The sequence below is a fragment of the Strongylocentrotus purpuratus genome, unplaced genomic scaffold (assembly GCF_000002235.5).
Source record: "Strongylocentrotus purpuratus isolate Spur 01 unplaced genomic scaffold, Spur_5.0 spur5_scaffold_3, whole genome shotgun sequence".
NCBI classification, from domain to species: domain Eukaryota; kingdom Metazoa; phylum Echinodermata; class Echinoidea; order Camarodonta; family Strongylocentrotidae; genus Strongylocentrotus; species Strongylocentrotus purpuratus.
Window position 1 is genome coordinate 7,420,488 of NW_022145609.1, and position 27,363 is coordinate 7,447,850.

Genomic DNA, 27,363 nt, shown 5'->3' on the forward strand with positions numbered 1-27,363 from the left:
TCCGTTATTGATGATTGTATTTCAATAGTCAAAATGCAATCTGCATATATTATGGGTTGTTACGTAGGGCAAGGTATAATGTTTGACCGACCAAGCAACAACAAATGTAAACAAGTCTCATTCCGACTGTTGAGATACAGTTATTTGTAAGAGGTGAATGAAATAATTTGTATTGAGGTACTTTACAAATTACAAAGACGTATGCATTTAATTGGGTTACTTTATGAAAATGGCCGATGGCAAATAGCAATAGTTTGCTGCTGCAGATGTCTTTCAGAGGTTGCCTCTATCGCTCTCTACATTGCATCATATACCATCACATGGACTAGCCAATCATGCTGGCAGCAGCCATTAGATTCACACGGTAATGTTTGTTACAACCAGGGCCATGTTTCATAAAACTTGTTATCAATAACAAGTTCCAACAGCTGTTATAAGCTACTGAAATTGTGGCATCTGATTGGCCGAGAGCAAATTTGTCATTTGTTATTGATAATAATTTTTATGAAACAGGCCCCAGGAGCCATATTCTTGAAGCTATCATCAGTCTAAGTTCATGGACATCCCACTTAAATTATTGCTAATTACATTGTTGCCCATATGGTTGGCATGAATTTTCTTACCTATTTCCATATAATGATTACAACAACATGGTTTATTCTTGATACATAAAGTTTATGTCTTGTCAGCACTTTTCTGACCAATCTAGAGAGTCATAGAGGTTGATATATAACGTTCTGAGATATGCACAACTTCCAAAACGGTGTTTTCCTTGAAATTCACTGTTTTAGAATTATGACTGAAGATACAAAAAGAAAACATTGTATCGTAAATTGAAAGCAATCTCACTGATTATCGGGTAAACTTTAAGACATCGGATGGAAAAAAATTAAGCTTCACAAAAATCACAAGGTGCCTTTAAACCTGGCCCATTTTCTCCATCTTTTCTTGTAATGAGAGCCGGGCTATGCAAGTGGAATACTGGAACTGTCAAAATCCAACAATCTGGAGTTCTTTCTAGAGCTCACCAACTTCGGTGAAATGTAGTATCTTTCAGTCACCATGCGAGGGCAGCAGACTATATAACTTTGTACAGTTCAGTCAGTCTCCTTAGACTCATGAATAAACTTATATATACATGTAGGAATAAGATCAGAGATGGAATTTTCTCCTGCTTGAATCCATTTCGTGCCTCTGCATAAAAATGAGAAAATCAAAAGAAGAAAATCACATAAATGCTGGACATAAAAATAACAAAATAAGCTTCATAAAATGGGGTGTATGAGGAATTTTCATTCACACCTTACCGTTAGTTCAGGTATTTAATGAAAATAGAAACAAAATCAGTCATACATTTTGACATACATTAGGGCTCATCATCATGAAAAGAAAAATTAATTTTGTAGAAAGTAATTGCATGAAATTATCTGAATGTAACTGTTTCTGTCATGTTGTCATTTCTTGCTATCTACACTACCCCTAAATGCCCGGATGTTACTTTCATGCCCCCAATTTAAATGCACTCAGAGATAGCCCGGTGACTTGGTCGCTTCCGGGCTATTTCATGAAGCTGTACAGAGCAGATCCGGTCTCGGGTCATAGCATGCCTCGACCCGTAGTCGAGTCACACAGCTAGCTATCTATATACGCATTGCAATAGTTGGATGGTGCTCCCTTTCACTCGTCTGAAGTTTCTTTGATATTATCTTGTATTAAAGTGGCTCAAAATTACATCCGAGAGGCACACATTGGAGATAGCCAGGATTCATCTTCCGAACATAATTACCAACAGTAATGAGAATAGTTTACTAATCATAAATCATACAAAAATCATAATTGATAGTTTCCTAATCCATTTAGAAAATACAAAAAGGTTCTAGAATAAAGGTGACTTTATGAATACCCCAATATCTTGTATGACAGATGCCTAATACAATATCACAATGGAAAAAAAAACAGCAGGACAGCTAAACCAAAACTAGATGGAACTTCGACTGCGCGCATTCAAAATTGATGCCTCCGCCATAGAGCGATTTCACAAACCAAAACAGAAGCAATTTTCAAGTTCAAGTTTAATTATAATCCATTAACAGGTTCTTGGAATATCGATCACAAGCAATTTTTGCATATATAATGAGCCACATGACCTTTGACCTCATGACCCCAAAATCTAATCGGTTCATTGGCTCAGCAAGGTACATACATATCATGCGTTTGGCAGGAATCCATCAATCAATTCTTGAGATAACGCGATCACGAGAACGGGACGTACAGACGTACGGACGGACGGACAACGGGAAAACGTAATGCCTCCATTACAACTCAACGTCTAAAGCACCATCTTTAGCGATAAAGGATACCCCCTCCTCCCAAAAAATTATCATCACCACAACTTTCCCCCTCCCCATCATGATGGATGCACTTACCTTGTGTACCCACTCATATTCACCAAACTTGGAGTCAAATGTTCCTTTCTGTAATGATCTAAGCTTGAGGGTAAACCTGGGACCAAGCTCTTGTAAGCCTACTTTCTTGTTGTCTTTGAACACGTATCTGCAATTTTGAGGAAATTGTACAAAAGATAAGTACTTCTATTGAACACAGGACACATATTGCATCTTGACAAAGGGTTAAATCATATAATGAAAATAGCGACGTCATATACAAAGCGATATTCACCAGCACAGATACTCATAGGGCATATGTATTTTGAGAACAAATTTCGCATTCTTCTACACTTCTTTGAAATTAATAATTCGCCATATAATCATTATTATTTTAATATCAATCATTCAGCGGGGAAAAGAGTTTTTTTTTTTAAAGGTAACCATCTAAGACACCCCCCCCACCCCCTTCTCTACAGCTAACTAGGAAACAAAGGAGTACAATTACATGGTATCAGGCATGGCTCTCCTAGTGGACCTACTTTTACGGTCCTACCCAGTGCATGGAGTGTGTCAATCTCTTTCGTCATTTTTGATATTTTAGGCAATTGGAGGTACATTTTTACACAGTGCAGGCTTAAAGCCTGTCTGCACTAGTTTGGCTAGGAGGGATTAGACCTCCCTACATGGTCACTGACAGGTGGTTATCTCATCTAATCAGCTCTCAATTATCTTAAGAAAAAGGAGATCATGGGGGACCAACGGGAGCCGTTTAGGCATTGTTTTCTAGATAGAGGGCACAAGTAGCTACAAGTATTACAGTCCTGATTTAAGTTATCTACCCAAACAGGATATACCCAGTCTTTGTGTAAAAGACAGATACTCTACCGACTGCACCTACTACCTCCTCCCATCACAACTACACCACTGATACACAGCTCTGTTAATACATACCTGTGATGTCTGAAGAAAACAAAGTCTCTCTGGTTGTGGAACGTCACGACCCTACGTCCAACAAAGTTTGGATCGTGAGGGAACAGGGCAGCGATCTGCCGGCCTATACTATGACCAAGGCGTGTGTTGAAGTTGTTAAGGATCAGTTCAGGCTGGTGTTCTGTTGGCTTCCCACACCTCTGCGAAATTGAAAGCCAATACCAAGAGCATGGATAGGTGAAAATATATAAGGTGGTATGATCTACCAGGGTGGTCCAAAAACAAAAAACAAACATGTAAAACTGGAAAGTGGAAGGAGCTGCTGTGTGCAAATCATTAAGTGCCTTTTGGCGGGGCTTGCTTAAAGGGATCCGGTAACACTTTGTCTCAGATTCTGAAACAAAATCCTGGATTTTGCTCATGCTGCAATGATTATTATAAACCTTTAGGTCAGTCATTAGGGAACCCCATGACTTTTACAAGCCGATCGCCTGTCTGATTATCAAGATATCTATGACTGGAAATTGAAACCAAATTATGTGTTTTCCTAACGTTTTTCATAACACTACGGTCTATTGGGGAAAACGAGTATGGTAAAAACGGTCACTCAAAGATTTTTACTTTTTTGAGGCATTTCTCGATCATTTTGAGGGCTTCAATATTATAACAAAGATGGCGCTCTTTGACGTCTCCTACGAGTTTTTTTAGCTGCAAGAATTTTCTATTTTACTACTCATATCTCTTCTTCATCATCTTCATTTGACTGTTTTTGATATGTAGTGCTTCTAAACATCATCAACCGCCAATATTAGGAGTCAAGTGTGGCAGCAGTTTGGAGTTGGTCCTTATTTTTTCGGATTACAAGCTTGTATTAAAGTTACACATCAATCGTTTGTTCAGTCCCACCTGTTTCTCTTGCTGTATTTATTGACATTTGTAGTACCGTGACTTCCGGCGCAGTGCTCTTGCCTTGTCTTGTGATATTTTCATTATCCTCTTGCCAATTTACAATGTCTATCAAGACAGTTAAAGCCGTTCTGGCTGAACTTTTTGAAAAAGAGGAGTTCTTTCAGGCAATTTCAGATGGCGTAGAGAAGAAACTTGGTACAATTTTAGACAGACTTATACAACAAGAAGCTTGCATCACTGAATTTGTATCAACAGGAAAAGTGAGGGATGCTCAAATACGTGACCTAGAGACAAAGCTGAGTTCTATGGAGACCAGATGTGACAAGCTGGAGAGTGACCTCATGGGTGTTCAGAATGGGAAGGATCAACAGGATCAACAGTTCAAATCGCTTCAGAAGGAGCGTAACAGCCGTAATGAAGAAGCGCATAGCCTTAAACGAAACATCAATTCATTGGAGCAGTACTCGCGTCGAAACTGTGTACGCATTTTTGGAGTGAAGGAAAAACTGCAAGAAAATACAGATGAAATCGTTTATGATGTCGCACGGCAAATGGGAATCACCCTCGACCCAAGTGACATCGATCGCAGTCACCGTGTAGGAAAAGTTCCAGCTGACAAGGCTAGGAGCAGGGGTATCATCGTAAAGTTTCGCTCCTACAAATGCCGTCAACAGCTAATCGCAAATAGAAGGAAACTGAAAGGATCTCACATATCTGTGTTTGAAGACCTGACAGCATCTAACTTCAAACTGTTGAGTGATGTCCAGGCCTGCTCTAAGGTTCTAGCAGCATGGTCATTAGATGGACGTATTTATGTAAGTGCTACAACTACAAATGAGACAATGAAGCATCTCATTACACGCAAAGAGGACTTACAGAAGCTGTAATTTGTTATCTCTATTTAATGATCTTCAGTTCTTGATGAATTTTATATAGGCTCCTAGTGGCTTTTCTTCTTACAATACATCGAACATTTGTCGTTGTTTTTGTTTTGTTTTTTGCCGTTTATCTTCATTGAACTTCTTTTTTTCTTTTTTCTTTTTTTCTGTTGCATTTTTTTCATTTTTATATTTGTAGGTGTGTCTGTTTATGTGTGTAGTGAGCATGTCTGAGAAACAAAGTTATGTGCAATCTTTACAATCTATTGATTTACAAACTATTTATGAATATCTGTCTCCTGAGAATAATGAAAATGGATACAATTACGGGCCTTCCCAATCTTTTTATACCCCAGATGAATTTAATGATTACAGTAAAACAAAATTAAAGAACTATTCACGTGTCTTTTCTAGCTTGCATTGTAATTGCAGGAGTATGAAAAAGAATTTTGAAAATTTAACTATATTTCTTAATACTTTGGATGTGCAATTTTCGCTTTTAGGTATAACAGAAACGTGGCTGAAAGAGAGTGATTGTTTTTATAACATTGATCATTATTCATTTTTAGGTAATGGGAGAGAAGCTAAAAGAGGTGGAGGAGTTGCAATATATATTAGAAATGATATAGATTTTAAAAGTAGAGCTGATTTAGATTTAAATACTGTTCATTTTGAGTCTATTCTAATTTCACCAAGAATATTATAGTAGGGGTAATTTATCGTCCACCAAACCAATCAGTGCAATCTTTTATTGAATCATTTGATGAAATTTTAAATATTGTAAAAAAAGAAAATAAATTATTGTATTTAATGGGTGATTTTAATTTAAATTTATTAAAAGTTACATCTTGCAAGAGAGTCAATGAATTTCTTGATGTTTGTATGTTTAACAACATTTACCCTCTGATTCATACTCCAACACGTGTAACCAATCATTCTGCTTCCTTGTAAGATAATATTTTGACTAATGACTTAGAAGAAATATTTGCAGGTGTTATCCTCGATGATGTCAGTGATCACTTTCCAGTTTTTTCAATCTCAAATCTACAGTTACAAATAAAAAAAGGAAAATGCTTCCGTTAAACGTAATTTTAATAAAGAAAATTCACAGCTTTTTGTAAATGAAATTATGAATGTATGTTGGTCTGTTGAAAATCATGATGCTAATGAAGCCTATAATGATTTTTTGCAAAAGTTTTTAAACATTTATGAGTCATGCTTTCCAATTAAAAAGTCAGTTAAAAAGCAATTCAAAAATAAACCATGGTTTAATAAACCACTACGTAAGCTCTGTAATAAAAAATGTTACTTATACAGACGATATATTAAAAAACCAATTTCAGAAAGACATGAAAAATACAAGAATTTCAGAAATAAGGTAACTGAAGAAATTAAAGAAACAAAGAGAGCATATTTTAAAGGTAAATTTCAAAATGCTGCAGGTGATATGAAAAACACATGGAAAATAATCAATGGAGTACTGGGTAGGGGTGTAAAGAAGAAGGTAATACCTAGTTCAATTCAGTGCAAGGATGCAATGATAAATGGGACAGCAGCAATATGTAATGCTTTTAACAAATACTTTGTAAATATAGGCCATACACTGTCTTCTTCTTTTGTAAATTCTGGGGACTGTATGCAACATGTAATAAAAAATAATTCATCTGCATTTTTTACTCCGTGTACACCAAAAGAAGTTATTAATATTGTTTCTAAACTTAAAAATGGCAAGAGTCCTGGTTTTGATGGAGTGGATATCACATTAGTTAAAAATGTTATTCATATTTTATGTTACCCTTTATGTGATATTATCAATTTATCTTTAAATACTGGTGTTGTCCCAGACAAATTTAAAATTGCAAAGGTTATTCCTATTTATAAAAATGGATCAAATGTTAATTTATCAAATTATAGGCCCATATCTATTCTTCCTATTTTTTCAAAGATTTTAGAGAAATGTGTATATAGTCGTGTATATAAATTCTTGGAAAAGTACAATATTATTACTCCCAAACAATTTGGTTTTCGAGCGGGACACTCTACTTCTTCTGCCATCTCTGATTTTATTCATAAAGTTACAAATGCCTTTGATAATAAAGAAATAATGATTGGCCTGTTTTTAGATCTTAGCAAGGCTTTTGATTCTCTTGATCACTCAATATTATTAAAAAAATTGGAATGTTATGGTTTTAGAGGTATTGTACTGAAATGGTTCAAAAGTTATTTAAGTAATCGCAAACATTATGTTGTTCTAGAAAAATGTGAATCACAGACAATGGCGATAAGATGTGGAGTGCCCCAGGGCTCAATTCTTGGGCCATTATTATTTCTGTTATATGTAAATGATATTTGCAATGTTTCAAAAGTATTAGAACTGATATTATTTGCAGATGACACTAGTGTGTTTATGACTTTATGTCCCATCAAGATATTGTATCTCTTCAAAATATGTTTAATACAGAATTTGCTAAACTGGTTGATTGGTTATATATAAATAAACTTGTAATCAATATTAAAAAAACACACTTCATGATTTTTACCAAAAAAAACATTGATGTTACCCAAATAAAGGTTAAAGTTAAGGAATCAGTTATTGAATACGTTACACATTTAACTTTTTTAGGAGTCACAATTGATGATAAATTAAATTGAAAGGAACACACTGGTGTCGTTTGCAATAGATTGGCTAAACATGTTGGTATATTTTATAAATTGAAATTTTTACCTACAGAAATATTGATAATTTTGATAATTTTGTATAATACATTAATATTACCCCACTTAAATTATTGTATTCTTGTATGGGCATGCTCTAGTATGCAAAATACAAATAGGCTTTTAATTTTACAAAAGAAAATTATAAGAATTATATCGCACAGCCAATACCTTGCTCATACTTTACCTCTTTTTTACAACCTACATTTTTTTAAAGTAAACGATATTTATGTTTATCAATGTGCAATTTTTATGTATCTATGCTTTAAAAAACTTTTACCAAATACTATTTTACAATATTTTCAACTTAATAAGAATATTCATGGCCACCAGACCAGGATTTTAAATAATTTTCATATTCCAGGAGTAAGGACACTAGTTTCCCAAAATACAATTTTTTTCAGGGGTCCAAAAATTTGGAATGACATACCCATAGATATTCGACTGAGTCCATCACTAAATAGTTTTAAAAGAAAATTTAAACTGTACCTGTTAAGACAATACTCAAATAGTGCAATAACCTATATTCTTAATGTTCATCAGACAGAAAAGTGTGTGTTGGTGTGTATGGGAAAGAGTGTATGTGTGAATGCAATTCCCCCCTTTTTTTTCCTTCCTTTTTATAACAAATACATAATTTAAATAATGTACTTAGTTTTTTATACAATTACTGGAGACAGACTTTTACATAAGTCCCGGCCTTCCTGTCTAGTCTCCAAATACTTGCATTAATGTACATGTTTAAAAATGTTTTTTCCCTTGTCCATCATGTCTTCTCCACTTGTGTTATCCTCATGTTATATATTGATACATGAATTTTTTCTAACTTTTATATGTTTGCTTTCCTTGTATATTTTTAATGAAAGTATTGAATAAAGTGAACTTGAACCATATCACAGACACTGATAACACGTAGGGCCGTGTATCTCAGATTTAACATTGTTAAGCAATGCTTTTAAGGGCTCTAGGGTTCTTAGATGCACTCTGGTGTGCGATCTGATCTATGTTTTGAAGCATTTTCAAAAACAGTATATGACCAATATTTGGTTGAGAATAAAATATTAACAGGTTGCTGATTTTCAAACATGTACAATAATATTTCAATCATGTCACTGTATCATGTTTAAATTCCTAATGGGCCATCCTAGATTAATAATTGAAGGTCTCTTTGGGAGGAATCTATGGGACTGTGGTATACAAGAATATATGGATGATATATTATCATGGAGATATCAAGATTAAAAGCAGACTCCAGCGACACTCACCTTTATGTCTTGCCTGAGTTTGACGTTGGACATCTTATAATGACACGTAGGGCCGTCTGGGAAATGACTGATTACCATGCCATCTAAGAAGACAAAAAATAAAATGACACAAAATCAGACTCAAAGCAATCACAAGTTTGAACGTACAAAGTAAGTTTGGTTTCTGATTAGATGAATAACTACCATTCTCTAGTCAAAATCACAATTGATGCTGATCAGTACAGCAAAATAAGTATGGCTACACAGATAGCAGTGACATTGACATCTATCAATCCAGGATGCAACACGAAATAACCATCAATGGCCTTTGACCCCATTAAAGCCAAAATTATCTCAGGCTAGAGTTTAAGCACAACATTAAAAGCATTAAATCCATGTTAAAGTAAATGAATCAACACCCTTACGGCTCCATACAGACAAACAAAATATTATATTCCTTGGATAGGACTTAAAATTAGTCACCTCGAGAATCAAGTGTTTTGAATCAATGCAAAATTCATACCATTGCGAAGGGGAAGCCTTACTGATCAAATATAACAACTTCCCTCTTCAAAATATGTTTGGGGCCCGCAGTAATCGTCTCTCAAAAATGTTAATTTTGAGATCCAGACTTTGTGCCTTCAGCGGTCCACCATTGAGCGTCAAGATTTGTGACGTCACATGTGAGACACAGCTAGCCATAAAGCATTTTACGCCTTTCCATGATATCTATATGATTTTTCAGCAAATTATTCATGTTTTTCAAGAGAACATCTTTTCATCCGTATATTATTTGTTCATAAAAGTCATGAATTTTCTTTGGGTGACTACTTCAAAACTGTAACTCCTGATTGCTTCCCAACTGCAATGCTTTTCAAAAACTACAATACAAATCATGATCATCATAATCATTATATATTCTAAGTGGCAAGCACATAGGGCTACTTACTAGCTTTGCCCCTGTCATTGTTGATGACGATGAGATCAGTGAAATCCTTCTCCTGTGCACTCTTGATGATCCTCTTCAGAGGGAGATGCCTTCGATGATGGACTTCGGAGTTAGGTATACAGCTACTCAACTCCTTACATAACCTCCTGGTAGTCTGTCAACCAATATGGTAGAGGTCACAAGATAGATAGTAGTTCTATGTGTTTTCTTCAATATCATATACATAACTTTACTTTTGTCCAAAAGCACATACTGTAGGTATTATTTTCAGGAGAAATTCAGACATTAATGATAACTTCCCGATAACGAATACCAACAAAAAATCAGATAAATTAGACAAGTGATTTTTATTGTTTTTAGGGCTCCTGTCAATTACTAGTATGTTTAAACATGAATAGAAAATCATCCACTTTGTTCCATATTTCTTTATTTTGTTTAACATTAGACCTGTTGCATGAAATCACAGGGTTGCAAATCGCAAGAGAACAAACAAGACAATTGACAATGAAATTCCTAATCTTTCATACTCAAGACTGAATTCTTAATCAACAATTCAAAAAAGACTACCGGTAATAAGAAATTAGCTGTAAATTTGTTTCTTTTCACAAAGCCCACAGGTGGCAGGTGGAAAACTTACCTTTTTTCAGAAGCAAAAAAGAAAAGTAACAAAATTCCTTTATACGTCGAAATTGAGAACAATTGGACAATACAAATTATGAACAATTAAGGAGAGTACAATTAACTCTGCACTTCAAGTCAAATTTCTCTAAAATGCAAAAAATAGTTAGAATTGTAAATAACATGTTTTGCATAGTTTGGTAAAAAAAAATGTATTCAACTTAGGGAAAATTTGACCTATGTGTCTTTGAGTTATGTAGAGTTAACTGTATTTGGCTTCTACCTACCCATGCAGCTTTATCTGAAGTTGTGATGAGAACCTTGGGCAATGTTTCTCGGTTGAAATATGGTGCCATTTCATCTGTTGCTTCATCATAGGTTACCTACATTCCACAGAAGAATTTAAAATCAAAAGATGCATGTAATGGTGACTAGCATAAAGCTGCATGTATGCATAAGAGCCAGACTCTAGTTTGCCTGTTTGTAAACAATTTGTATTCATGAACAACATCACATGCTGCAACAGACATGGATTCAAAGAAGTCAGTATTTCTGCTCATATTAAATTCAGAGCATTCTAGCTCAAATGACAACACAGAAAATGTCAGGAAGTCAACACTATGTTTTTATAAAAAAGAAATGTATATCTTGTAATTTACAATACAGTACCTTTTATAAATCAAGAAAGATTTCACACCTAAGATTTTCATCCCTGATAAGGAAAAAAAAGTGTGTTCCTAACCTCCTAAATTACCAGAATATTATTCTATTCTACAGATCTGCTCTGGTAACATACATGAATTGTATATATTACCCTGTAAAGTTAAATACAATTTCCTTTAGATAAAAAATATAAGGATATAGGCTAAAATGTACCCTTGTCAAATTCAAAAGTATCTTTCTAATTTAAGTACTTCAAAATTAAATTTATGATGAAACTGCAATACTATCTGCATGATGATGACTACAACTATACTCTTTTTTCAGTTTTTTTTTTCTTCTCTCTCTTCACTCTTTGGTTAAGATGAATATTCCGACTTAGGCAACCTCTCACCAAAAATCAGTGACAAATCTGCTGATAACCAATCAGATGCAAAGATTTCAGTAGTTTATAACAAAAACTGTCATTTGTCACTGATGACAAGTTTTGTGAAACCTGCAACCTATCTTACCTCTTCGTCTTCTGGATTCACCATGGTCTCATCAAACACCCTCATGTTCTCTATCGTCTTGGGAACCTTCTTCGGAGGAGCCTGAGGAATACACAGCACGAAAATTCATCTCATTTCAATTTCAATGTGATTCAATTTACAAATATACTACAATTCCCTGAATAAAATATTAATGTTAAAAAATACAACAATTTGCAGTAAAACGGGTAAATGTTCCTGTCAAGAGTGTTTTTCATTGAACAGGTCCTTTTATAACCTATAAAGATGAAGATGCCCTGCTGATAAAGACATTTCCTTTAGCATTTAAAAAATATATATATATGCAGGTTTCAGAGTACAAAACAAACGGTGCATATCAGACTACAAAGATACATGTATATATGAATTGGAATATATGAAATCAAGGACACTGCATAAGAATGCAATGGCCTTCTTATCTATACTGTGTGCCTATGATTTATTACATGCTAATTCTCACTTTGACTGTACCTATAGCAGTTCAGACTTCAGAGTTTGTTTATTTTTAAATTAACCAGTTTTCCCTCCCACCAATTGGTAATAATAGATTGTATTTTCCATTCTTTAGTATTTAAATTTTAAAAATATTAAAAAATTATTATTTATGAACCAGTGTGAATAAAAATTGCAATTTTGTGTTGAATTTTGCAATTTTCATCCACACTGTACACAAAATAGAGAGTTTATATTTTACACAGCATTGCCTATTTACAGTCTTCAAGCAATTAAACTGTAACTAATCATTCAGACTCTGAAAAGATAGTGCTTGAGTTGAGACCAAAAAAAAAGGGGGAAGCAAAACAAAATTAAATAAGAAGTTAGACCCTAGAATTAGGGTGTCTGAACGATTTTTCAATTTTCAATTTGGGATCGTTTTTCACCATTTTTGTTTGATATTTGAATTAAAAATGTAATCAGAATAATACATTTCAAATTTCAAGTCTCGCCGATGTTTCTATCAAAAGATACAGCCCCTTCAAAATGCTGAAATATTCATAGCATTTTGCTCAGAATCGACGAAAAAGACGTACACGCAGAGTTATGTTGTTTTGCTAAATTTAGCCAAACAGCTGTATCGCGCGATATGCAAGCGTATGCATATCGTACGCAAGTTGCTCAGCCAATGCGCGACTTGCAAGCTTGAGCCACGCTGTCTCCGCGATATGTGCCATTGACTAGTATGGGTGGCCGTTCCCGCTATAGAACCCGGAAGTGAATACACGTTGTAGTCAATGGCAATATCGCGGAGACAATCTCCGCGATATTGCCATTGACTACAACGTGTATTCACTTCCGGGTTCTATGGCGAGAATCGGCCACCCATACTTTCATTCACTATAAGCGCACATGTTACGATGTAACCATGGTTTGGACTGAGCGGAGCTCACGCCTCCCTAATTAGCTGATTCCAAAAATGTGGGAAGGGTATTTTCAAACTGTTATAACAAATGATCCCTTGGGGCTAGCGAAAAAAAAAGCATCTGGATATTATCCTTACGTCTAGCCCTGCTTAAGCCGCGGGGGCGCAGCTCAGGAAAGTGGCAAATTTTGGAGCTAGGATGCAAACAACATTTCAATCGCTGTTTTGACCAAGATATTTTTAGAATTCTGGGGGTGGCCCCCTATGGGGAATATGGAGAAAAACCTGCTCTTTCATATGACACCTCATTTATTGAGTTTCACCTTCAGGATCATTTGTTATAAAGGTTTGAATTTCAAATTTTTTCATAAAATCATTGACCAATTTTGGATGGTCGCGCAATGCACGTAGACCACATAGGGAAGCGTACAATCTCTATGGGAAGGGTTTTAGCACACAACATTGGGTGCGCGATCAGACACCCTACTAGAATAGATACATTAATAGGGTGTCTGATCGCGCACCCGATGTTGTGTGCTAAAATACTTCCCATAGAGATTGCACGCATCCCTATGCAGTCTACGTGCATTGCGCGACCATGAAAATTGGTCAATGATTTTATGAAAAAAATTGAAATTCAAACCTTTGGGGCTTGTGATCCTGAAGGTAAAACTCAATAAATGAGGTGTCATATGAAAGAGCAGGTTTTTCTCCATATTCCCCAAAGGGGCGCACCCCCAAAATTCTCAAAATATCTTGGTCAAAACAGCGATTTAAATGTTGCTTGCATCCTAGCTCCAAAATTTGCCACTTTCCTGAGCTGCGCCCCCCGGGCTTATGTCCGGCTAGACGTAAGGAAAATATGTATGCACTTATTTTTTCGCTAGCCCCAAGAGATCACTCGCCCCAACAGTTTAAAAATACCCTTCCCACATTTTTGGAATCAGCTAATTAGGGAGGCGTGAGCTCCGCTCAGTCCAAACCATGGTTACATCGCGTAACATGTGAGCTTATAGTGAATGAAAGTATGGATGGCCGTTCCCACCATAAACCCCGGAAGTGAATACACGTTATAGTCAATGGCAATATCGCGGAGACATCTCCGCGATATTGCCATTGACTATAACGTGCATTCACTTCCGGGTTTTTTGTGCGACGAACGCTAACCATACTAGTCAATGGCACGTGTCGCGGAGACAGCGTAGCTCAAGCTTGCAAGTCGCGCATTGGCTTAGCAGCATGCGTACGATATGCATACGCTTGCATATCGCGCGATACAGCTGTTTGGCTAAATTTAGCAAAACAACATCACTCTGCGTGGACGTCTTTTTCGTCGATTTTGACCAAAATGATATGAATATACCAGCATTTTGGAGGGGCTGTATCTTTTGATTGAAACATCGGTGAAGCTTCAAATTTGAAATGTATTATTCTGATTACACTCTTTATTCAAATATCAAACAAAAATGGTGAAAAACGATCCCAAATTGAAAATTGAAAAATCGTTCAGACACCCTAACATTAACAGATAGAATACTAACCTTGTCACCAGCCTTTTCATCTTCTCTCTGCTTCTTTTTCTTCTCCTTTAGTTTTTCCTTTTTGTGAAAAAGAAAGAATGGCCGTGTTAGAATGGACAGACTGTTTATTATTAAATAACATAGATCTACAAATCAATTAAGTTAAGATTTTGTTAAATCTTGATAGTCGAGGCTAAATGACATGAATGAGATTTAATCATATTTAGACCTGATATGATTATTATGAATATGAGCATCTCGTTCTTCATTCATTGATTTGATTTTGATTTGGAATTTGGAAAACAGAAAACAATTTTTGACCACCGATTTTATTTATTTTTTGTTCTTTTTTCCATTTTTTCCTCTTCAAAAACAAATTTCAGAAAATGTTCACTTCATTTTGATCGCTAGACCCTAGATCTATTCGAAAAATTTAAATAAAAATGTTGGGGAAAGGGGCGTGACTTATTGGTTGTAACAATTTAGATACGTCCTTCTAAACTTTAAATTAATTTATTCATAAATTTGTTCTGCCTTCCGAGTTCTGGTGCGCTAGCGCTAGCTACATGTAGCTCTGGTGCTGACACTTGAAGAGTACAACGATTACAACATATGGGACTGAATTAAAAGTAAAACTAAATGAAGATGGTCTAGATCTACTTGCCTTCCGCTTATCAATCTGCATCTTTCTAAATAACTCTTGTCTTCTCTGTTTATTTTTAATATGGGCGAGCGTCCGTTGTGGCATTTGAGGCTCCATCTCAGCATTTTGTTCCTCCATTTTTGCACTCATGATCGTTCATAAATTTGATGAAAAATACGAAATTTCATCCACGCGGCGTAATTCTATTGCATCTCTAAAGGGTTTTTTCCTTTTCATCCAAAATAAATAATCCTTCTAGATCTACCGGTAGATCTAGAGGTCATGTAAAAAAAAATTATTTGTTGTAGTACAAAATTCAAACCCCCAATTCCAATATTGGAGCTTGAAAAGGGAGTAACATATTTTATTCCCGTAGACAGACACGTACATTCCTGACTAGAAAAAAAATCAGTCTAAAAATATGAATATTAAGTGCCAGAAGCTAGAAGTAAAAATGGCAGAGGTAATGGTTCTCTGTCGAAATTACTATCCATCATTCGAACCATGGTAGGCCTATCAAACTATGATAATTTCATTGTTTGATACCATGATTACCATGGTTCGAATGGTGGATGGTAATTTGACAAATTAGAATCATGGTTACCATGGTATTTTGTATTATGACATGTCGACCTGCTGTACACACATTCACATTTGAGCATCAACAAAAAAAAGCCTAAATAGGTAATTGTGGCATCAACTATATATCCTTTTGTATCATCTTTTTTAATTCACTGATGTCTTTTTCTCAGAATTTCTCTATCGCACACACAATCGCCTACGCATACCACTTTCACTGCCCCTCCATCCTGAGAGCCTCTCCCCCCCCCCCCCCCCCCCCGGCCCCCCCCCCCTCTCTCTCTCTCTCTCTCTCTCTCTCTCTCTCTCTCTCTCTCTCTCTCGTCCCCTCCCTCTCTCCTTCCCTCTCTCTTCCCTCTATCTTTTTCTCTCCCTTCTCTCTCTCTCTCTCTTTTCTCTTTCTTCTCTCTTTCCCTCTGTGCGAATGTAAATCATTTACTTTTTCCCCCTTTTTATCAAAACATAATAGTTAAAATAATATACAATTTGCTATACAGTCACTGGAGACAAACTTTCACATAACGCCCGACCTTCCCATCTTGTCTACAAATATCTTTGCTTGTGTTATTCTCATGTTATATATTCACATTATTTTTAACGTTTAAGATTGTTTTCCTTTGTGTATTTGAATGAAAGTATTTAATAAAGTGACATTCTTTCTCTCCATCTCTCTATCCCTCTTGCCATCCCCTACAACCTCTCTCTCTCTCTCTCTCTCTCTCCATCTCCCTTTCTCTCTCGTCTCCCTCTATCATCTTCTTTATTTCTTTACAGTGAAATTTGGGATGCACTATCTGAAGAATAGCCCTATTCTCTTTCAAAAAAGTTGTAATGTCGAGTCAACACGTAACAGGCCAACCATGGTAAATACAAGAAGTGTAAAAACAAAAGTCACAAATACTAAACTCAGTCTGGATTTGACAAAAAATGTGCCACATTTTAATAATTTTGTACAGACACACACAAGAGAAAAATCTGTAGAGAGTTAACAAAGAGAATGAGGAAAAAAGTTTAAATAAATATTGAGATATATAAAAATGAACATCAAATCTTTCTCTTGAACAGGTACAATCCACAATTATGAAGGAGACAGAGAAAGCAATCAATGAAAATCCATCAATGAAGGCCTAGAATTCTAAAAATTGTAACGAAACATTAAAGAGGCAACATTACGGGGTTCAGAATCAGCAAATTAAGTCCATAACATGTCAATAAAAGAATTGATTTTGTCCAGTTCATTATAATTTTCACCAACTGAATGAAGAAAGCACTGGAGAATACCACAGAAATTGATCTAACACCGTTGCCAATTTAGAAATTTAGATGCTTGTAATGGTCAGGGAGATCTTCAGTATTACCTGATTGGGATGGGGAAATGAAACTAATAATGGCAAGTTGGTATACATTCCAGCAAATTTATATATTCAAGATAACTGCGATTGTAACAGTGTCAGATCCCGGAATTTAATGATATTCAAAGAATAGATATAAATATCGAAAGACATTCAAAGTCTGGTAGCTAAATACAAGAGTTTATGCACTGAAATTAAAAAATGCTTGTCATCTTATCTTACCAACTCAAAAAACGGTCTACGATAATTGTCAATTCTACTTGAAACAAATAAATGTTCTACGTTTGCCCTAAAGAGTATGCTATCAACTTAATTTCTCTTCTTCAGTTCAATCCTATCCGTAATTAATAAGGAGCTATATACGAGAAAAAATGATCAAGTTCTGCAATCATGACATCATTTTGATATGTTTTCTCCTCTGTATCTACAATATATTCTTTCAGATGTTACACAGGAGAATTCAATAAGAAAGAGATAATGAATACAACTGCTTCAACGATAATACTCAGCATAAGAATACTAAATGTTTACGTTCGTTCCTATGCTAAGCCATGGTAATTATATTATTTACATTGTTTTAGTTACAGATAGATGTACAGTTTAGGTCAAATCTTCTTTCATAATACTCATACCATGGTATCTCTCTATTTCAAAGTCGGGTTTCAAATACAAATATCTTATCAGATTTTCAATTTTTGGATCACCCGGTTTGATTTCAAAAGTAGTACATGCATCACATGAGAATACAGAATTCAATTTTGAAGTAGCAATTCCTAACTGAATATGAAATTTTGATTTTCAAGATAAGGTCTCCAAATAGGATATCAGTTTGATATTTTGAACATTTCCAAAACATCTTTCGAAAATTGGATTTTAATATCAGACAACCTGAAAGATGAAGACGAATCGAGTTGGGCCATTTTTTATGCATTCCAGAAAGGTCTTTAAATTTCCATTAGCACTGCTTCCCCAACCATCTCTATCACTACATGGAAATTCAAATAACTTTAATATTCTCCCTACCGATTGAATAGAATTAATGATAGCCATAATTTGTATTGATTTGTGCAGAAGTTAAGCAAAAGTACAAGCATGAGTGGACGGATAAGAAATCCGGTAAAGTAACTTTCAAGCTAATGTCTACTTTTACCAAGCATTATGATATAATTCATCATTATCAAAGGCATTAAAACTCACTATGTCTTGGGTAATTCAAAAGGATATATTTTTTATTGGGAGAAAGTACCACTTACTGTTTGATATCTACTTCCTTTTTATGATAATATTAAATTGTTTGTTCAGAGCCAGAAGGAGGTTAACTCGGTGATAAGTATTATATGCGTTAAAGCCCTTCTGGTTCCAAACTGATGAAATATTGATACTTCAACAAAAATAACACCTTCAAATGCGCTGCGTGGACGGGGATATTACAAATCATTATTTTTATGTATTTTTTAATATGTGTCCCTTAAAGACTTGAAATACAATATCATTTACCTAATCTTGATGAGAGAAAGACAAGTCTGTAAGAACTTGCAGATGTTTTGCAAAGATTGCTTTCTGTCCAATCAATGCTCTGAACTGGCACCAACTTGTAGTGTTGTATTGGCCTACTGATGTGCTTGGAAAAAAGCCTTTGCACATCTTTGACAAAAATACACATAACTACTAACAAAATACCATTATATTAAAGCACCAATCACTAATGGTGATAGAACAATTTCAGGAAAATATATCTCTTCAATCAAATGAAGAAAACAAATTAAGAGAAAGAGAATTGACATGTTAAAATTATAGACTTTATGTACTACAAGACTGCACAAGACACAAAAATATGCCATAAATAGTTTTTTTTATGAATTTCTCTAAACAAAGTTGTACAACATTCAATAAATTCCTAAATACACATGATTTTCTACCAATATACATTGTACAGGTACAATGTAGACATTGTACAGAGGTGAATTCATATTTGTTCAACATTATAATACAAAATACGTGGTACACATCATCGTCATCCCACCTTTCGTTTTCGATAATTTAAAAGGCAAATACTGCCTCATGATTCATAGCCAGTTTCAAATGCAAAGGAGTCTTTTAAACCATTGTACCTGTACAGCTCTGTAAAAATGCTGGAGTAGCTCACTGCTATTGTACAATGACAATATTTGGGACTTGCCGATGTTGGCTGCAGATGTACCAAAGAAACATGTTATATACAAGAGTGTACGACTAAGAACGAGAGTTTGTATGAGTTTGAACTTGTTGTCCTGGTTACACAAGAAGAGGAGAAAAAGGCGGGTGTACAAACGAGTTGTAGGTTTGGACGACAAAGACTAAAAAGACAAAATACAAATTATGTCTTGAAAATCCAGATACAAAACGCTGGATAATCTTTTTTTTCCTTCAAAATGCCACTCAGATCTGGTCCCCATGAATGGCTTTTGTTTGTGATTTTCTAAGGGCATCAATATATTGGTGACATGATCACAAATTTTTTGGCATTTTAGACAAATAATGGCAAGCAATTATGTATTCCCTATCCTCACAGCAGTCCAATAATTATTTAGAATGAAATTTCTCAGTTTTTCAAGGGGTAAATAGGTTGATATTTCTTAGAGAATAATCTTACTGAAGCGAAGCCTTTTTGAGGTTGTTTATGCAGAACTGGGGGATGCACAGTGCACGTTGTTGCCCATATCTAGTAGGTGAAGATATGGATTGTTAAGGGCAATTGCAAAAAATTTTGTCTCCATTTTTAAATGTCTTCATGAATACATGCAAGACTCACTTATAATCTACCGCTGGACAGTATGTTGTAATTGCATAGATAGTTTTGGGCAATTCCCAATATTTTTCTTCTATCAAGATTAACTGAAACGTCTTTAAAGATAACAAAGGGGGGGGGGGGCAGATATTCACAAAATGCGCTTTATCCAGTCCATCTCAACAAAATTAATAGAAGTTTACTAATACAAAATACAAAATTGCCTGAAGAAAATCTCTTGCTTTGCTGGGACATTTCACGTTGCCATAATTTTGTCTTGGCTACAGATTTTGCAAGATTTACTTGCTGTAACTATTTTTTATGAATATCCAAATAGATTCTGATCAATCGATATGCTATCACCGATGCATGGAGCGTGGGCAGATAGGGCAGCAAACCTGACATAATGGTAATACTATTGGTATACTCATTATAAGTCCAACTGAATTACATAGAAACAACCCAAATGTTTTCACCTCTATCAAAATGACAAATAAACAAATGAGAAATATAAAAAAAGATTATGAGAGAAAATTACAGTGAAAGAATAAATGCAATGCTGACCCTGTACAGATATACATGTAAAAAGAATCCCCAAAATGGATTCTTTCATTACAAATATTTGACAAATTTCATTCCGTGTAGTCAAACAGCTAACCCACACTATAAGAAACAACATTCATGTTTTTGCCCGGGCCCATGTGGTTATACATTGTAGTCCCCCTGATGAAAGTTATAGTATGGATCAATAATGGCTTTAAGCGAACTCCCATATATTTGCTATGATTTTGAACAAGTATGCTAATAATAAAGAAAGACATTACCCAATATAGCAATATATAACATCAACATGTTAGGTACCATGCTCTTCCTTACAATACTTCAGTACTGGTGCTATTTTGGGTAATGTCTCTGCATTGGAACTGATTTAATATCCATGAAAAACATAATTTAGCTGTATTTGTCTGTAAGCATTACGAGTCAAGTTTACCTGTTTACTACCAAGTCAAATTCATGATGCATTGTGAATGAAATCAAATGATCCGAGAGGGATTTAAAGGCCAATGATGATTAGCGTCAAGGACAATATTTGTAAAACTATACTCATCATTAAAAATATATACACCATGAGAGTCATTGTCAATGACTAGCCTAGAACAACTTGCAACCTATATGTTGCTAATCATAAAGCTAAATGTGTATCAGTGCAGCAATAACTTATCACAGCTCAAATATTACTTTACAGTACTCCAGATCACTAAAGAGTTTGACAAAAATATTGAAGCTGCAACTTAAAGGGCAATCCAACCCTTGTAATACGTTCATTAGTATGAAAGCAGAAAAATAAGATAAACAGAATGGCAAAAGTTTTAAATAAATCTTCTCCTTTAGGGCACTACTCAAAACATATTATGGATATCACATTTGAATAGATTTTCTGAAGAGCAAAGACCCTCCGGAGTCATTAGTTTTTTGAAAAATTGTAATTTGAGTCATTTTATGTGCCCCCTAATACATCACATTGACAATTTTGATTCAGCCACTTTTACAGCACATACCTATAGTGATTTAAACTTTTAAAATGTCATGATGTTCTTATTTTTTTGTCCGATTTCATTCAAACTTTCACCAGTCTACTTCTCTAATTTTTCTGCTTTCCTGTAGAGTAGTTTGCTATCAAGGTTGGATTTCCCTTAGAGCAAAGCAATAGTATTAGGTTTCTGATGTTTGGTTCTGAGAAAGGTGTATCTATATAAACACTTTTATGGTTTCATGTAAGCCATAGACTAAAAAAGAAAAAGGTCAGAAGATTTATGCATAAGAATGAGTCTACATTTGATGTTTAATGAGATGGGCTTGGTCGGTAAAAGTACAGGTATCGATAACTCCTTTGTATGTCTTTAATAAAACAAAGTCAAAACATAACATGTCAAAGAATGAGAATAAATTACACAAGGACTTAATAATTACAGTGTGAATGACTTTGTACAATGGTCAGCATCATAATACGAACATCATCAGAGTTTCATTGCTTCATGAGTTATTTTAGAAGAAATCACAGAAAGGCCTTCTCAATGGAATCACTTGTCTTTTAACAGCGTTGTCATTTTTTGTTTGAATGCATATCTTGGACAGATATACTAGAATATTGCAATTGGCAAATTGTAAGATTAAGTTTGTTGTTGGGAAGTTAAAATGATAGGATAATGTCTTATTCCTACAACATTTGAGGTTCTGTTCACATCGAATTAACATGTGCTTAACAACACATGATAATGATACTGCTACATTGGATAATTATGACTTTTTTATGGACCTTCACTTTTAATAGCCAAAGTCCTTTTGCCAGAATTCAAATTATTTGTTTAGTTACTTTAGTAACAATAGACTGTTACCTCAGGCAGATGAAGATCTTAGATGGCATTGAGATGTCTTTAATCATTGGATACCTAGCACAACTTTAGATGGTATGAACAGCCCTTCAACAGTCTATCACGTCTTAAACCAGACACTTTCATGTGCCTAACACTTTGAGAGTATTAGCTTAAACAGTGCATTGAATGCAAGTACAATACTACCCAGATTTCTTGGTCAGCAATGCACGAACATTGCACGCCGCAAAAAGAGGCGTAAACAACAATTCACGAAAGTGTCTGGCTTTCTGGCTTTACAGTAATACAGCGCTAAAGGCTGATGCTTCACATGAAAGTAATCTGAGTTGTATGATGTGATCTGCCACTTCACAGCAAGACCTGAACATAGTACATACTTATCAAGGCATACAATTTCACAAATTTCTTTCTTCATGACAAAACATGTTACAGACTTGATATGATCAGTGAACGTATTGAGGTGGCATAGAGTATGAAGATTTAATTCTTTATATTCATTACGTCATACTTTGAACAAGTTTCTTATTAAGGACAAGCTAATATAAGTTCCTGATACAGATATCATATTTTAGGACAAAAACAGCTGACTTGATAGAGATTGATCAGCAATTGTCTAGCAGTAAAAATATCTATAATATAAGATATGTCAGAGTTGTACAAGTACATCCATCCTCAATAGCTAATCTTCAGCCTTTATTAGGCATGAGGAAATAGAAAACATCCACATCATAAAAATTAAGTCATTAAACTTGTCTCACAAACTGCACTACTTCCAACAAAATTTGATTAAAGTATTTATTTGGGTAGCTATATCTTTCTCAACACTTGCTAAACAGTGGGAAAACTCATACTATTCAGATTTCTTTCATGTGAAGATCAAACAAAATGCACCCGCCCTTTGTAGAGTGAACTTGTAGGTACAAATCGTATTGGCGAAATGTTGCTGTAGATGCCATAGTGGAACCACGATCCCTCATGACACAGTTCTTGTGTGGCTGTGATGAGAATGATTCCTGCATGTAACCGCTCTTTTGGAGCTATGCAGGGTGCACCGTCCTGTATCCTGTAAACGTTGTCTTGGTGTCTTGATAAGCTTGTGATCCCAGGTGTTGTCATAGATGTGATGGGGCTGTGCAGAGAGAGCTATTCCATATGATGTTACCATTGACTTGGGCCTGTATGTAGTACATGTTCATAGTCCCACATGTGTTACTGTTGTCTCGGGGTTGTGCTGGTTAAGGGCACAATCCCACAAGCGATCGTTGTTTTGAGGCCATACATTGTGCGGCGCATCACAAGGAAGATCAGATCGCTTCCTCCGTCTCCAAAGCGAAAGTTATCAAGCAGAATTGGGATTGTGAGGAGGGGAAAGGAGGGGGGTATGTATTATTGCATGAAGTATTCCGGATGATCAGGCCCGGGTGTGTCCTTCTCAAATCTCTTAGCCTCTTCTTGCATTGTCTCCTTGATTTTGAGTATAGCTGCTGACTCGTTCTGGTCCTGTGGACACTGTATAGATGGAAAGCAAGAAAGAATGAAAAACATATACTTTGTAAATGTTCAAAGCATTGCGACAAGGTAAGACTGCCAACATAATGGGTATACGTGCATTGAAAGTTGCAAATAACTTTGAGATATTTTCTCAATCAATTGTGAAATCATCCATTTTTATTTAATCGTGTTAAACCAGGAATAAACATTGATTTTTCATATTGACAAGAGTAAAACTTCCAGTACCAGAAATATGAAAAGGGGACGCAAGTCATAATCTTTTAATCTCGTTGAAAATTCACTTGAAAAATTGCATGATGTGGTCACCAATCCTTTTTTTCTTCAATTCTCTACAGCATATATTTTACATTACCTGATCATTGTTTCTGTGTATTACTATGCAATTAATATATCAACAGTAAAACATATTAAAACGTGAGTGTGAGAGATGCAATTGTTTGAATCATAATTGAAACAACAGTGCAGATTATTTTTAAAGTTGCAGTTAATACATATCAATGAGTATTTTTTCCTTTGTTCTCCCCATTCCCTCGACTTTAATATACCCTTTACTGAAAAAAGGAAGTGAGAAAATGAGCCCTCTATTGGTATGCAACAATCATATTAATGGACAATCTTCCAACATGCAGAACAAAAAGAAAAAGAGTGCCACTTGCTTGTATTTTATACGGCTTGATCAAAACAATAGTGTAGGTGGATATATCTGCCTTGCTCATGCTACACATATACGGACAATAATCTATCAAACCGATAAACAATTAAACACTGAACTCAACCAACCCAAGCAGTTGATTGAGTTCTCAAAAGGAACAAAGCTATGCAATGTTCAAATCATAAAGTTCTCATTCTCAAGGTTACACTTTCATAAAAGTCATTTGTGCAGTACGAAAATCAATCAGTGTTGTGTTTGTGTTATCCGTCATCTTTCAATTGTCAGCTCTATGTAGCATGATTATCCATGGCATTTCCACTTGATGAATTGGACATTAACTAAAGGTGAAATGTTTTTTCTTTCCATCTTAACTTGCATTGCAAAGATAGTCTCCTTTTAAAGGCATCATAAGCCTGATGCACTGAGGATTTGACCAATTTGATGTTCATCAACTCCACCATCACCACTATTTCACGAATATAACTCTATTGAGAACCACCCCTACATTATCTCAGTAAAGTTTGGAAGATAAGATAGAAGTGAAAATCTGTTCTATGTGAGATTAAGATTCCTAGAGCCACTCTCTATATCGTTTTCTGCTCATAATTTCCCATTCAAAAAGAGGTTTTATCACATACTTTTCTAAGCTCACATTAACTTTTAGCAAAGTTGCATCTTCTAAATATTCTTTACAAAATTTAAATGTTCCCTAACCACGTATTTTTGAGTCAGAAATGTATAAACAGCTCTGATGATGGAAAAAAAATAAAGCATGAAATGTCATGACTTTCAAATTTAACATTTGATCCCCTTTTTACAGCCTGAGAGTTCTACTGAAACATTCTGCGTGTGAATAGATTTATTTTACAAAATGAAAAAGTGTCGTACCGAATGACCAATTCTATCTGACAAATCTAATCTACAAATGTGCTTCAACAAAACAAAACAAAAAAATTTGCTGCTCTATGGTTTGTTTGGTAACAAGGAAAAAAAGCAGTGCATTTTGTGTATATTAAGCATTTGATAAGAATAGCAAATTGAACAAAAAAGAGAAGTGAGGACTTGGGATATAGTTAGGACATGTAAGAAAAAGGCACTCACCTAATCGTTTAATGCTGATATTCAATTTAGAAGACCGCCAACTGTGGACAAAATTATTTTGATTGGGAAAATTTGTCATTTCTGACTGTGTCAGCTGTTAGTATGAACTCAGTTTTTAGGTTAATGAAACCATCACCAAAGAGTGGATTATAGTGCATCACAAAAAGGAAACTCAACTGGATACCAACAGCATATTGGAAATAAAAAGTTTGATTTTGTTGGAGGTTAAAAATGTTTATTGGTAGTGCCTTTTGTAAATACAGTGCCCTCAAAAGAGTTTTATTAATGATTTGGGATGATTTCATTTCAGATAGTTCTTTTCAAGAAGCTAATGATTACTGTATTAAAAGAGTATGGTAGGGTTACGGAAATGCCTCAGAATGTAACTTATCTCTTTGTTGATTAAAAAAAAACTTACAGTAATTAAACAAATGACCCGTCTTGTCTATTGATTTTCCATACACACAATTCTCGCTATCACCAATACGCCCCAAATGCCCAGATGAAGTCTGTTGGGCAAAATTTTGAGCCACTTCCAGTGTATGCCTACTCACGCAGTACACGTACTAAGCATGCGCAATGTGCTTACGTACTTGTCCGAAACCGATTTCGAGGTTCCTCAATTTTTGTGACGGCAGCAACGATAAACAAAAAAAAAATACAACAAACTATATTGACGACTAGATTGAAACAATTGAAGGCCCTCCTCCCCACAAAAATGTATGTCCGTTGGCTGTTTAAAGAGCCCTTATCGTAGTCCATTTTTTAGTTTTTCATATGAGTTTTCGAATTTGCCAAAGAACACCACCAATGCAAGTTGAAATTATTATCTCTATGCTTCTACTAGCTCTTGCCCATCACACATCCAAATATCTTCTTTTTAACAATATTTTTTGTAAAGATCCACTCAATAAAATCACTTGAAGAATGTATTTATCACTGTGATAATTACTAAGGGAAAATACAGTACACACGCACAAAATCAGCGCCGGCATGCACAGCGCAGCAGGACAAAAAAGACCGCAAGCAACTTGGCCATTAAACTGACCCAGAGGGCATTTGAAATGGGGCCTGAACGTAACGTACAGGTATTGGAGATAGCGAGAATTACTTACTGATTAGCAGGTAGCGTTGCTTCAGATATGGGAGCCTATATAGCATCAGCACATCCCCAATCATACCTTTGCTTAGCTGATCTTAAAACTATACTATATTTTTGAATCTCTGTAGCTTTTTCCCTCCTAATGGCTTGATAATCACATGACTTTTAAATCCACATTAATGCTCTGTACCTCACCCTCTTTTGCTTACACCCATGTAACACCAAATCATATACACCCATATATATTCAGTTAATATGTATGTCATTGTTACGATATTAAAACTGTAAATGAATGTAAATGAAAGCTCAGCTGCAACAAATATATGCCATGGATGCTATTATACAACTCCAAAGTCAACAAGCTTATTAAGCATACAACATTTCCGCAAAATGACCACAATAATAAGCATCATCCAGATGCATCATGTCTTATGTCCAGTTCCATTTTGAGCCAAAACTTTGACAAAAACATCAGTTTTACCATTGGAAACAATACAGGAAAATGAGTAAATTGTTCATCACATGAGCAACTAACTTTACCAAGAAAACTGCAAGCCATAGA

At 35.1% G+C, this 27,363-nt stretch overlaps 2 protein-coding genes across 5 annotated transcripts in view; both read right to left on the reverse strand.

Moving 5' to 3' along the window:
• Positions 1 to 1,152: 1,152 nt before the first annotated feature.
• LOC592162 (ribosome production factor 1) lies at positions 1,153 to 15,569 on the reverse strand. The gene is made up of 9 exons (XM_030996662.1): positions 15,365 to 15,569; positions 14,722 to 14,778; positions 11,803 to 11,883; positions 10,918 to 11,013; positions 10,013 to 10,166; positions 9,085 to 9,167; positions 3,339 to 3,517; positions 2,427 to 2,553; positions 1,153 to 1,194 (listed from the first exon to the last, which is right to left on the reverse strand). Exons 1-9 carry the CDS (start codon positions 15,491 to 15,493, stop codon positions 1,153 to 1,155), a joined length of 948 nt encoding a protein of 315 aa, XP_030852522.1. The 5' UTR covers positions 15,494 to 15,569.
• Positions 15,570 to 16,834: 1,265 nt separating this feature from the next.
• LOC593225 (single-stranded DNA-binding protein 3) overlaps positions 16,835 to 27,363 on the reverse strand; it is a 62,416-nt gene continuing 51,887 nt past the window's right edge. For 2 of the 4 annotated variants that reach the window (XM_030995639.1, XM_030995637.1), the window contains one exon: positions 16,835 to 23,943. In XM_030995639.1, coding sequence (XP_030851499.1) covers positions 23,821 to 23,943 — 123 coding nt within the window. In that variant the 3' untranslated portion in view covers positions 16,835 to 23,820. Of the gene's footprint in view, positions 23,944 to 25,699; positions 25,741 to 27,363 lie in introns of all 4 variants that reach the window. The other 2 variants (XM_030995640.1, XM_030995638.1) reach the window with 2 other exon arrangements.